This window comes from Staurois parvus, unplaced genomic scaffold (assembly GCF_062004578.1).
Source record: "Staurois parvus isolate SC_StPar_1 unplaced genomic scaffold, SC_StPar_1.0 ptg001944l, whole genome shotgun sequence".
NCBI classification, from domain to species: Eukaryota; Metazoa; Chordata; class Amphibia; order Anura; family Ranidae; genus Staurois; species Staurois parvus.
Genome location: NW_028319740.1, coordinates 62,215 through 76,208, shown reverse-complemented (window position 1 = coordinate 76,208; position 13,994 = coordinate 62,215). Strand labels below are relative to the sequence as shown.

At 42.6% G+C, this 13,994-nt stretch overlaps 1 protein-coding gene across 2 annotated transcripts in view; it reads left to right on the top strand.

The window, feature by feature from the left end:
• The window catches only part of L2HGDH (L-2-hydroxyglutarate dehydrogenase), a 37,802-nt gene extending 35,645 nt beyond the window's left edge, over positions 1–2,157 (top strand). For both annotated transcript variants that reach the window (XM_089664555.1, XM_089664556.1), the window contains one exon: positions 1,477–2,157. In XM_089664555.1, the coding sequence (XP_089520681.1) occupies positions 1,477–1,672 (196 nt within the window). In that variant the 3' untranslated portion in view covers positions 1,673–2,157. The remainder of the gene's footprint in view (positions 1–1,476) is intronic.
• Positions 2,158–13,994: the final 11,837 nt, after the last annotated feature.

The window sequence follows — 13,994 nt, the reverse complement described above, 5'->3', positions numbered from 1 at the left end:
AATGCAATTTAATTGGAAAAAATAAATTTGAATGAAAAAAACAAACCACAAAATATAACGCAATTTTTGGTAAAATATAACAGATTATTTAGATACCTAACGTGGAATAGCGACAAACTATTATACTTACAAATCTCCACAGGCGATGCTTTAAAATTTTTTTTAGAGGTTACCAGTTTAGAGCTACAAAGGAGGTCTAGCACTAGAATTATTGCTCTCCCTATAACGATTGCGGCGATACCTCATGTGTGGTGCGAACACAGTTTACGTATGCGTGCGTGGCCCGCATATGTGTTCATTTCTGCACACAGGGATGGGAGTGCTTTACATATTTTTTTTTTAATTACTATTATTATTATTAAAAGGGAGAGTGTAAAATATTTTTTAAAAATAAATATTTTACATACTCCCTTTTTAATTTCTTTTTTTTTATCACTTTTATTCCTATCACAAGAAATGTAAACATCCCTTGTGATAGATATAAACCCCAGATGTCTCCATAAAGAGGATCTGTTATGCTTTATAAGACCCCAGATCTCTCCTCTACCCTGGAGAGCATGAGATAAAAGAAAAAAAAAATATATAATACTTTCCAGAGAAGGGGACTCCCTTCAGCAGCCTGTAAAAGCGATTCAGCGGCTAATTAGCCGCTAGGATTGCTTTTTCTTTGTAGAGCATGGCCAGCTTAAGAAAATGATACTGGAGTTATGGCTGACAGCTGCAGCCATAACCCCGGTATAATCACTTGTAGTCAATCACATACATGTATGTGATTTGGTGGCAAGTGGTTAAAGAAGAACTTGAGTAAAATTTATATTTTCCCATGCAGTGGGGCTATGCCCGCACTGCATGGTTTAACTGCTCGTTTTGACGAGGGGCACAAGGAAAAGCTATACTTACCCGATCCTTCAATCTTCCAGAAAACAGCGCTCACCCTCATCCAGTGATGGACTGTTCTGCCAGCCTCCCGTCCAGAGCTGGCCTATGGGTGTGATGATGTCAGGAACAGTCCATTCACAAGACCATTAGTGTGCCGGGGGGTGGGGGGAGGCAGGAGCAGGGACCGGTCTTGCACTCAGAGGAAGATTAGGTAAGTATACCTGTGCTCTTCAATCCCCTATACCAAAACAAGCTGTCAACCCATGCAGTGCGGGCACAGCCGCACTGCATGGGAAAATAAAAATGTATTCTTTAAAGTGTATCAAAACTCAAGAACAACATTTTATATGGCAATTCACCAGTCATTTGATGTGGTGGCTGCATTAGTTTTTTCTTTTTTTTTCCTTTTATTTTCACTTGTTGATCCTGCAAGTACCACACCTCTGTCCTAGGGTGAGCGATCGCTCACTGTACTGTATCTGGAGGGGCAGTGGTGTCATCCTGAGACAAGAAGTGTTTTAGAATTACTTTTTTGGCTTCTATACATCCATCATATGTGTGATACAAGACATATAAAGCCGGCTCTTTCTCACACAGAGGCCCCTCAGGAGTCCGAGCACAGGCCTTGGACAGAGACGGGAACCTAGTGGACGATTTTGTGTTTGACGGCGGGTCTGGTGATATTGCAAGCCGAATTCTCCATGTGAGGAACGCCCCATCTCCAGCGGCCACCTCTTCTCTGGCTATAGCAGAAATGATCACTTCTGAAGCAGAAGAACGGTTTGGACTGTGAAAGAGACAAAAGGGACTTTTCACACTATGCTGTGTGACATGCCACAACGCACATGAATGTCGCAGTGCGCTCCAATACCGCATCCTATTGATTGGGAATTGGACGCAACACAGAAATTAAGTGCTCCTGGTTTTTTTGTTTTTTTCCAAAAAAAAAATACAATTTAAAGCAAAATATAAATCATATATAATCAATTTAGGGCTCTTTAAACCGATTTGGAGGGTCTCTAGTTTGCAATTTTCATTTGATTTGATCAGTGTAGTCACATCAAATGATCAGTTGAATGTTTAAATTATTATGTGTGTGGTTACTGGATTTTAAAATTGGCAGTTTGTGACTTCATAAACGTAAATGTTTCGAAGATTCTGCATCCACCTTCTGGAATCTCATATAAGGGCTGCTCTTATCTTTTAAAAATAAGTTGAAATCTTTATAATTTCCCACCTGATTGAGAGTTACCAAGTAAAGATTGATATAAAATGTTACCCTGGCCTGTAGTCTGATTTATATTTACCTTTTTGTGAGTGGCTGTGTGTGGATGCTGAGATTGCTTTTTCTTAGATGTTCTCTGGCTGTCATGCTGATTAAGTGGTTTCAGTACTTTCTAAGTCACTGATCCAAAGTATGCCGATCAGGATTGAGGACTTCACTCTGACTTTCCTGATCTGCATGCTTGTTCTGGCTTAGTGACTACAAAAGTATTGAAGCCAGGGGGTCACCGTAAGAGCTTGTCAGTCAGAACTTTCAGAAGCAGGCAGTGGCAAGTCTGATATTTTTGTCTTGACAGGTTTAACCACTTTCTGTCCGCCCTATAGCAGAAATACTGCTACAGGGCGGCATGGGTGTGCAAATCAAGTATACATACATGATTTTGTATTTCTGGGTAGGGAGCACGGACACGTGCCCTAACCACGCCGTCATCCGCGGCCCCGCCTGTCAATCACCGGGTCCCGGCTAGTGATTACTTGCTGGCACCTGGTGATCGCCAAGTATTGCCGACGGGGGAGAGACCTGTGTGTAAACAACACAGATCTCGTTCCTGTTGGCTCCTGCACACTGCTTTTGTATGGCTCTGTATAGCAGAGCCATACAAAGCAGTGTGTTTACAGTGAAACACACACACATAGTAAAACAGCACACAGTTAACCCTTTGATCGCCCAAGATGTTATCCCCTATTTTTATCTGGTAATCCAGCCTGCAAGTCATTTGTTTTTCAAAAGCATAAACTCTTCAGAAGAATGTATCAGTTTACATGGAAGAGACAAACCACTTAAAGTGTTACTAAACCCAGGACTCTGCATTCACTCTATTTGGTCTCCCACAGTGCACAGAACATGGAAATTATTATTATACATTATTTATATAGCGCCAAAGGGTATGCTCAGCGCTGTACAGTAGCAAGGGGGACAGAACATGAGACAAGACAGTAACAACACAATACACGAGGGGTTCGAGGGCCCTGCTCTTTGGAGCTTACAATCTAGGAGATGCAATTATTTTAGTAAATATAAGCTGCTGAATACCTTTTCTCATCAGCAGTGTATAGCAGTCTTAAGACTTCTCTTGGTGTCTGGCTGAGCAGTGCTTAATCTTGTAAAAGGAGTTTGCATTCTCATCTGACCTTCCTAAGAGCCTGCATGACCCCTGACCCTCTGTCTGTGCTGATTGGCCCTGTGCAGATCACATAAGCCCTCCCAAATAATAAAAAAAAAAAATTGTAGCAATACACACCAAACTGAGCATGTTCAGAGTGACTCCAAGAGCTCTGTACTATCAGCAGATGGACTGGGAACAGTAGAACAAGGGGAGGATCAGAGAATACAGGATCAAACATCTTTTTTTACATAATGCGGAGGATTAACTCCTTGGGTTCCACAGTGAGTATAACAAGCATGCTTTACTGCATATACAGATGGATTTTATTGCTGTGGGTTTAGTAACACTTTAACACTTGCAGGCGCAATTACAGTGATCAGCTTTTATTTGTTCGTCCAAAAGCTTTATCCCATAAGTAAAAAATAAAACCGTTTGCTGTAAATTATTACAAAGTGAGCTGGAGTTTGGCTTCAATTTGTTAGTGGTTCAAATCTGCTAATACATTTAACACTCCCATCCCCCATCCTGACAGTGCTGCTGTCTGCTGTGCCTCCTCTGCTTATTCCTCCAGAGTGGTGTCTCACTAATGCTGGAGGTGTGGTACTGGCCAGATCACCAGGTGAAAACAGAGAGGGGAAAAGAAAACTGATTCAGTCACCACATCTGTTGATTGGTAAGCTGCAATACATTACATTTTTGATTTCAGGTTTCACAAGTTAAAGAATAACTAAATACAGAAAGAAAAATATGATCTATTGGAGCTTGTCTGTAGATATGGCAGCTGCATTTGTTTTGAATTTTTTCCCCCTAAGGGCCGGTTCAAGCTACATGGGTTTCAGTTGCGTTTTTTTCTGCATCCAAAACGCACAGAAAGTAGGTTATATGGAGGTCAATGTCATAGTTCACATCAGCGCTTGCAGTTCCAGTGCGATCTGGTTGCACAATAAAAAGTAGAACATGTTGCATTTTTTCTGCACAGAACTGCACGCAGTAATTCACACTGGAACACACATGCCCCTATTTAAATTGAAGAAATAGAGAAGGGAAAAAATAAACTGGAATGCATCAAAAATGCGTCAAAAACGCATCTGGACTGCGTTTCTATAGTTTGAACCGGCCCGAAGTACATTTTCAGAAAATATTTGTTTATCCTGGCAGGAATGCAGAGTCCTTGTCATTTTCCGTCAGCTGCACTGACAAATATCTTCCTTCTTAGCTTTCATTTGTAAACTACCAATCCCCCCCCCCCCCCCATGTAATGGAGACGAAGAGATACGGACATGTTTGGGGTCCATATCAGGAGAGCAGCCTAGGGTGACAATCATGGCTCCCTCCATAGATACAGTGGAGTGATGCAGCCTCCATTGTATGAGAGATGATGGGATGAGTAGTTTGCACAGGAAAGATCAGACTTCTGCTATCAAACCATTTACAGGAAATGAGAAGAACATTTCTGGCCATGTTATTTTAAATTATGATCAGCACTCTTCTTCATAGATGTGCTGCTAATCTCACAGGAATCAGACATTTCCAGGATTGCCGGATTCTTAGTGCCTCTGGTCCCTTTTTCTTGCTCTACCTCCCTCTTGCTATGTCTACTGCTCCCAGCACAGCTTCAAAAGTGGCTTCAAAAAGCTTAGTCCAGGAGCTCAACTGCAGAGAGGCAGGTAAAGCCGGCCATACACGAGTCGAATGCTGAAAGAATTTTCTTTTTAAAATCTTTTCTATGAATTTTCGTTTGAATTTCGCACAATTAGTGGGTCACAGAAACTGGCAATTTTCGTGTGACCACCGCATTTGAGTGATCGGGAATGTTGGAAACTTTTAAAAAAACAAACAAATTTCAAATCAATGAGGGGAGAATTGTGTGGGAAAGCTAAACAAAAAAGAAATGCGCATGAGCTTTGACCTGGAAAGAAAAGAAAATTCTTGGCCACAAAAATTCTTTTCTGTAGCAACATGAAGGGAAATTGAAGGCTCGGTTGGTTGAATTTCAAAATCAATGGTGGCGCCATCGGATTACAAAACGCTCAAAATTTTCGATTTTCTAAAGAAAATTAGTTCGGAATTTGACCCATGCATGGCCTGCATAACCCTGATGCAAATTTTGAACAACGCTCTCCATAGTCCCTACTGAGTCCTATAATGATGTAGGCATTGAAGGCAAGAACCATGGAGGACACAGGCATCTGACACTGATGAATGCTGAAGACTTTGCCTCTGCAGCGCTGAAAGACAAAGGTGCTAGGACTCGCCACGCGCCAATGGAGAGTGTACTTACAGTCTTATTGCAGGGAGCTCTTCTTTGGATCTTTTGGTGGAAGCAACACAGTTGATTTTATTTGTTTCAGGTACTTATATAGCGCCGTCAGTTTACGCAGCACTTTACATATATATTGTACATTCACATCAGTCCCTAACCCTCAAGATGAAACCAAGATTGAGTTGTTTGGGAAGAACACACAACACTATGTGTAGAGAAAAAAAGGCCCAGCACACCAACATCAAAACCTCATCCCCACTGTAAAACATGGCGGAGGGAGCATCATGGTTTGGGGCTGCTTTGCTGCCTCAGGGCCTGGACGGATTGTTGTCATTGATGGGAAAATGAATTCCAGAGTTTATCAAGACATTTTGCAGGAAAACGTACGACCATCTGTCCGCCAACTGAAGCTCCACAGAGGATGGGTGATGCAACAGGACAATGACCCAAAGCATACAAGTAATTCGACAAAACAATGGCTGCAACAGCACAGAATACGCCTTCTGGAGTGGCCCAGTCAGAGTCCTGACCTCAACCCCATTGAAATGCTGTGGCATGACCTTAAGAGAGCGATTCACACCAGACATCCCAAGAATATTGCTACACTGAAACAGTTTTGTAAAGAGGAGTGGTCCAAAATTACTCCAGATCATTGTGCAGGTCTGATCTGCAACTACAGGAAACGTTTGGTTGAGGTTATTGCTGCCAAAGGAGGGTCAACCAGTTATTAAGTCCAAAGGTTCACATACTTTTTCCTCCCTGCACTGTGACTGTTTACATGTTATGTGCAATTAAACCATGGCAACATCTAATGTTTGTGTAGTATTATGTTCAGCAGACTGTGTTCTTCTATTGTTGTGACTTAGATGACGTTCAGAGCACATTTTATGCCCAATTCATGCAAAACTCCACGTAATCCCAAGGGGTTCACATACTTTTTCTTGCAACTGTAAGGTCCCTAACTTACATTCATACATACACATACTAGGGACAATTTTAGACAGGATCCAATTAACCTACCAGCATATCTTTGGAGTGTGGGAGGAAGCCGGAGTACCCGGAGGAAACCCACGCAGGCACAGGGAGAACATGCAAACTCCAGGCAGGTGGTGCCATGGTTGGGATTCGAACCAACTACCCTAGTACTGCCAGGTGGAAGTGCTATTTAGCCACTGTGATTTAACCATATAGTATAGTATCCAACAGTAACCAGAAACCAGCACTCAAAATATGGAATCCAGCACTCGCTGAGGTGCTGCCCTTGATAGATCGGTGAATCTTGATACTAGCAGAAAAGAACAAAACGGCACACTCTCCTCGTACATTACCGTGATAATATGAAATTTATTATAAAAATACAAATGCAAACTCACAAGCCAAAAAAGTCATAAAAACAGAGACAAGGAGTCAAAGGATGCCAGTCGTGGACAACAAAGGTCCTCGGGTAAAGTGCTAACGCGTTTCGGCAGTCTTCCTCAGAGCAATAGATCCAGTGCCTGCTGTGTCCTTCGGACACAGAGAAAAACCGATCGTCGGACGGGACCTCTGTACGAGGTCCCGATCATGTGAACACTGATTGGCCAATCAGAGTAGTAAGCAAGATGCCACTTGTGACATCATTGCTTACTATGTGTGAAATCTGTGAATGATCACAGAGGTCACATGGTACAAGGCTATTCACAAGAGCCTTGTACCATGTGACAAGCTGTGACCAATCACAGCTCACTCTGTAGTTCTCAATGGCTGTAAGAATGCAGCTAGAGAGAAGGAGAAATGATTGCTTTTACATCCTTTATGGGTGTAAAAGCAATCAGTGTAAAAAAAAAAATCTTCATCACCCCCCACAAGTAGTACAGTGTCACCATGGTGACACTGTACTGCTAGAGTGACAATATATAAAAAATAAAAAAAATGTAAAAGAAATGTTTAAAAATTTATAATTTTTGTCTATAAACTATTTTGGGTTGTTTTTTCTTACTAAAAATATAACGGAATACATTTTGGCCAAGGTTTATGATGAAATACTATTTATTTGCAAACTGTTATAAGAACACTTTTTTTCAAAATTTTTGGACTTTTTAATTTACATTGCAAAAAAATAAAAATCCCAGTGGTGAATAAATAAAGTTTTATCTGTCTCAAAAAAAAGCTAAAAAATGCATATGGGTACAGTGTTGCGTGACCGCGCAATTGTCATTCAAAGTGTGATAGCACTGAAAGCTGAAAATTGGCCTGGACAGGAAGCAGGTAAAAGTGTCCAGACTGGAAGTGGTTAAAGTAAACAAAAATTACACATAGAATTGAGAAATATCAACATACATATAATGTACATAGTTATGTATATTTAAAATGTTAGTAATGTTCACAAATCTAAATCTATCTTCGTCAGTTTGCGTTTTCTTCCTCTACATTTCTTTTTGATTTCTTCCATGGTTTTAATTCTTTACTTTATTTCTCTTCCGGAGAATATCACGACAGAATTTGTACAATACAACGTCACACTTCCATACATAATGCAACCTCACTGCCTGCATGTTGTTGCGTCGATAAAGAACTTGGGCTAGTCAATCACATTCTCTGTTTATTCTTTGCATTTATAACATGGAGTTTGGAGTTTTAAATAATTGATCCTCCAAATAATTAATGATAACTTTCAATAATTAAAACCTGTTAACACTCTTACGTATATATTAACAGATAAGGCATATCAATTTAAGCTCTTACTTTCAACTTTTATGTCATTTACGTAGCTTCTTCAAAACGAGGGGATTTATTATTACATATATAAAAATGACTGGCGAGTTATTATTTGGAAGTTAATATAACATACTACACCCCTTTTCCCATCCTGAATTAATTGAATAAATGTAAAAAAAAAATTGTCCAAATTACTAAATATAATATACCTTCCTATCTATTTACAAATGTTAGCAGCATAAGGATAAGTTCACCTTTTGTAAAATGTTACACCCATATTCAAGATGTAACATGTTGAGAACGGACCGGCCCCCCACTCCTCCCTGTTGTGACAGCTAGCGGGGGATCTTCTCCTCCCGTCTAGCTGTCAGAGTAACACCTTCCCGCCCGGTCTATAGCAGATTGAATGATGACAGATTACTACAACGCCCGCTGGCAGTGTCATGTGACTGATATGACCAATCACAGCAGATCACATGACAGTTGTATACAATGGATGGCTTGCTTTCATGCCATCCTTGTATACAATTGTGTTGTTAGCTGTGATTGGTCACAGTGGTCACATGACACTGCCAGCGGTGCAATGCTTTAGAGGCTCCAGAAACCAAAAAAATAAACACACATTTTTTTAGCCTTCAACAAAATGTGTATTTATTATTTTTGTAAAAAGGTGAACTTATCATTTAAAAAATAGTCAATGTTGATTGAGAGGGTGAAGTTACACTTTAATTACATTCCAGAGAAATTGACGATCTCTTGCTTCCAAGATCTAGGAATAGATTGTTTTGCTGCAAGGAGGATGAAGGTAGGTTGCTTCAGTTGTGCTTTAGGAAAAGAAGAAGTATCACCACATATGAAAAAAAATGTATTGATCCCCAGGGGACCAAGTGCATGGAGCACTTGGTCTCCATCTGATTCTGTGCAGTCATTCTTTAGATAGTGTGGTTGGCAGCTTGACCCCCCCCCCCCACTGCTGTCCAACCACGCTGCTCAAAAGGAAACAATAACAATAATTAATATTATTTTCGCACCCTCCCAGTGCGGGTTCCCCCTCATTTTCTTCGGTTGCTTCAGGCGAAGTTTATGTGTTTTATCTGGGCCAATAAGCACCCCAGAGTATCCAGAAATACGCTCTTTGCTCATAGACTCCAGGGTAGTCTTGGGGTGCCCAATGTAACTAAGTATTATCAGGCGAGCCAGATTGCCCCGCTGTCTATGTTACACGCTTCCTCTGACGTCCCTCTCTGGGTCTTGCTGGAACTACCTAATTGTGCCCCTATCGCACCGTCGACGCTTCTATGGCTTCCCCCTGCCTTGCGCCCTATGGCACTGAGTCCGATGTTGCTCCATGGCTTACAAGTCTGGGACTCGGTACGTTACTCCAGTGGTCTGATGTCACCCTTTCTGCCTTTGCTTGTTAATAATCCTCTTTTCCCGCCGGGTTTGGATCACCCAAGGGCGTTCTCTTGGTGGGTGGCTAATGGTTTTTCGCAGGTGTGACACTTTTTGGTTTTTCGGTCCTTTCCCACCTGGGATTCCCTTCGGGAGTCCCAGGACGTTCCCCCGGCGGAATTTTTTCGATACCTTCAATTGCGGCACTGGCTGCTATCGCTGCGGGGCACTTCTGCTTTCCCATACCAGAAATCTGCCTTTGAACAGCTTTGCCAGCAGCGTCCGGGCGCCCCGGGCCTTATCTCCCTTCTTTATGCAGCTTTGAACAGACGCTCGTCGCACACTTCTTTCATATGTTGTTCAGTGGGAGCGCGACCTGGGAGTGGCTGTGGATCCGGAGGACTGGAATAAGGCCTGGTCACTCATAGCTAAATGCTCATTCAATACCACCACGCTGAAAGCAGCCTATAAGGTATTGTTTTGTTGGTATTGGGTTCCGGCTCGTTTGGCCCAGGCTAACCCTGCCTGTAGTGATCGATGTTTTCGGGGTTGTGGCCATCGTGGCGATGTCTTGCATATCTGGTGGTCATGCCCAAGACTGGTTCGTTTTTGGTCTCGTGTGTTTGGCCTCCTTTTCACTTTGTTTCATTTCTCTATACGCCGGGATGCTCGGTATGCCTTGCTTCATTGTCCTATACCGGGCCTCTTGGCTCATCAGCAGAAGTTGGCATCCTATTTGTTTTTATCGGCCACTAAACAATTGCTCAGGCCTGGAAGAGTCCGTTTGTCCCTCTTCAGGGGGTGCGGGATCGTATGACCACTATGATGCTCAACGAACAGATGTTGAGTATATGCAATGACTCCCAACATAAATTTTCGAAAATATGGGAACCGTGATTGCAATATGCCTTTCCCACGCTCCCTCTGGCTAGTATGGGGCTGTAATGGCGTTTGGCATTGGCGTTCGGTGGTGGCGCTCTTGGACCCCTGCCCCCCCCCTTTTTTTTTCTCTTCTCTCCCTTTTTCTGTTAGTTTTTGGGTGACAGTGGACAGCTGTCTTTAGTTGTTATAATCAGAGTTTCGTTAATGTTGTTGTACCTTATGTGCCATTGATAGCCCCTGCGTGGGCATACCTTCTGCCTTGTTGGAGTTAGAGCACTGTTTCTCTATTATGTTTTTTCTTATCGGTGCAATTGATAGCCCCTGTGGGGGCGTGTTTTGTTGTCTCTGTTTTATACTGATCAAAATTAATAAAAACCATTGAAATATAAAAGGAAACAATAATTAATGAGGGCTGAGTAAAGTCACTTGTTTCTGGCAGCAGGCGGATGCTGGAGCCACAGAGACAAGCACAGTCATTCAACACAACTCCATTCACAACACATGCATTAGTGAAACATCACTCAGCCCAGGTGGGGCTGTATTACCTATCTGCCGGTGCCCAGTAGGTTTTCTAGCAACCGGCAGATCTATCTTACAGCCCCACGGAGCTGACTGATCGTTTAGCATTTTCAAGGAACAGTGCTGGCCAGACTGTATGATTTAGTAAAAATGTACAGCACTGGCAGAAAGATCATACAGCCCCATCAGCGCTGACTTTTCATTGGAAAAACTAAATAAGAACAGCTCAGTATAACCTCTACCACTCCCAGAATGCTTCGTTTTTTCTTCGCTTGTTCTCTAGGAGAACAGATACACCTCTGAGAGAATAAAAACTTTTCTTAGTTTTCTTTATCAAGATTTATTTTTATACAGTAAGCAAGCTGCTGCAGAGCAAGAAGGGGCTCATTTTGCGGCTTTATGGATTGTCTGATCCTCAACCACGGAAGCCATACATGGACCCTGCTGAGTAGAAGAAGCGGGGATGGCCTGTAGTGTGTCCTTGGCACTGGACTCTGCTGAAGGCTCTCAGATAGGTACTTGTGTCCAAAGTGTTGAGTCAGCTTTAGAGTGCTTTACAGGTCCAGAGCTGAAGTGCACCCATCTTGTGAAACACTGTCCCTGTAGACCCCTTGGGGGGGAAACCTACCAGAGGGACAACGACTGGCAAGGACATTCTGTTCCCTGGATCCTGCTCATCTATCTCTTGAATATGCATGGGTGGTGCTGCAGGGCGCTTGCTGGGCCTCAGCTGTTATGAGTAGAACTTTTTGCTCGTACTTTACAGTAGTCTATTTTGGTGCATGCAATTTTGGTTCCTCCAAGGGGGTTATTCCACGGGGCTCCAGATGTGATATGATCAGCCACATTGCCAATCGCAGGAAAGGGGAGCTGTACCAGTGTTTAAATTTGATACTTGAGCAGCCTGTCTTCTGTGTTTGTGCGGGCTCCTTAGCAAGTTTTCACTATGTGTCGACCTTGTTCGCTTCCCACCATCTCCACTGCACCTACGTTGGTTCTACAATCCACTGGATGGAACCTGGACTCTCTGTTACTTTACAAATGACCTGGTCACAGATGTCATTATTCCTTTCTGCTCCAGTAGTGAATTTGTGAGTACCCTTGCAGGCTGTCTCTCACTCTGTACTAGTATGGCAGATCATAAGTGCAAGAGTAATGGTCCTAGGCGCTGGCCAGCTTGCCATCTGCTAATAGTGCCAGGAGGTCTTGTAGTGGCTCCTCTATAGGAGGAGTCATAGTCAGCCGAGGATGAGGAGGGTTGTACCTTATCATTATTTGAGGACTTGTCATGAGGAATCACAGTCTGCAGACATTATTCCAAAACTTGTGGACATCATCTCCGTCCTTACTGTCACAGTTCATAGAGGTCTATGTTTTGGAGCTGCCTTCGTCAACTACTCCTAAAGTAACTAGCCTGGGTTCTCTAAAATGCCCTCTACCTCTGCACTGCATCTAGTCCTTCTTAGTAATTGGCCTAACCTGGGAAAGAGCTTTGCTCCTCCTAAGTGTTTAGTCCAGCAATACCTTACAGGAGAGTGGTTCCTAGAGAAGTGGTCTGCCCCCATTGTGGACCCAGCCATTTCCTGTCTTAACAAAACTCTGACTGTCCCTGTTGAGGTGTGTTGGTAAAAAGACTGGAAGCCCTTTCTAAGGCCTTATTTTCCCTTGCAAGCTCTGCCTTGTAACTTGCCACTGCGACCATGCCCATCTGTTAGACCTTAACTGTTTTATTCAAGCGTATGTCCAGGGATCCAGGATCCCTCCTGAAGAATTCTTCTGTCCTCCAACAATTGGAGCTGATGAACCTACTCTATTATGCTGAAATGTTAGTGGATAGTGTACCCCAGATATCCAGAGTGGGCCTCTTTTGGTACATATGCAAAGAACCCTTTGGCTCAGATGTTGTCATCAGTGCAAGAAATGCCTTTTGGGTATGCCTTTTGAAGATAAATTCCTCTTCAGTGCATCCCTGGACAACTTCATTAATCAAGTCACTGATGCGAAGAGTACCCTATTGCTTCAGAAAAGAAAGACAACCTCTCTATTTGGGAATGCCTCTACACCTGGGACTAAAAAGTTTTTTGTTTCTCTCACTCCTCCAGCTTCAAGCCAAAGCCTGAAACTCAGTTCTGCCTGGCCCTTCAAGTCTGCAAGCAAGTATTCCTTACAATGCGGGGGAGCTTCCACTTGACAGAGTGGGGGGGACTTTTGTTGGTCTCTATGGCCATCTGGTCCTGATATGTTTCAGTTGTTTGTTCAAACATCACCTGCAAATACTGGTGGACTTTAGCACTGCTCTAGTGCAGCACCTCTCTCAAGGGGTGATAGCTATTACCTCAGAAAAGAATTTTCAGGTCACTTATTCAAACCTGTTGCTCATCCCCAAAAACAAAGGGAGCATCTGCCTCATGATGGATCTCAACACATTTGTCTGCATACAAAAATTCCATATGAAATCAGCTAGGTCAGTCCTTGCTTCCCTCCTTACAGGAGACCTTGTGGCTTCTGTTGAGTGTCCACTTACATGTCCCTATTTTCCCAGTGCATCAACGCTACCTTTTGCTGTGGGCACCAAACATTAACAAACCTTCCTTCTGGACTTCTATGGACCTTCCTCAAAAATAAATGCCTCCATACAAAGAATCCTCATAAAGCTCTTAATCAAATCAAGACTAGGAGATCTAACCCTTTTAAAATCTGTTTAATTCATACTTAAACCCCATACACACACATACCATGGTACCTTAAAAAGCCTGGATTGGGTGGCTAATATTTTGATATATCACATAATGCATCTCTTGCTATACCACCAATGGCACCACCTACTCATATTTTAATTTCATGTACTGTATATTACCTTTCACTGGAGCAATATTGTTACTAGTGTATCTACTTAAGTCATTTAGGGTGGAACAGCTGCGATATGGACCCACCAATGAAAAATAAAACTTAATAAAGTGTTTAATAAATAA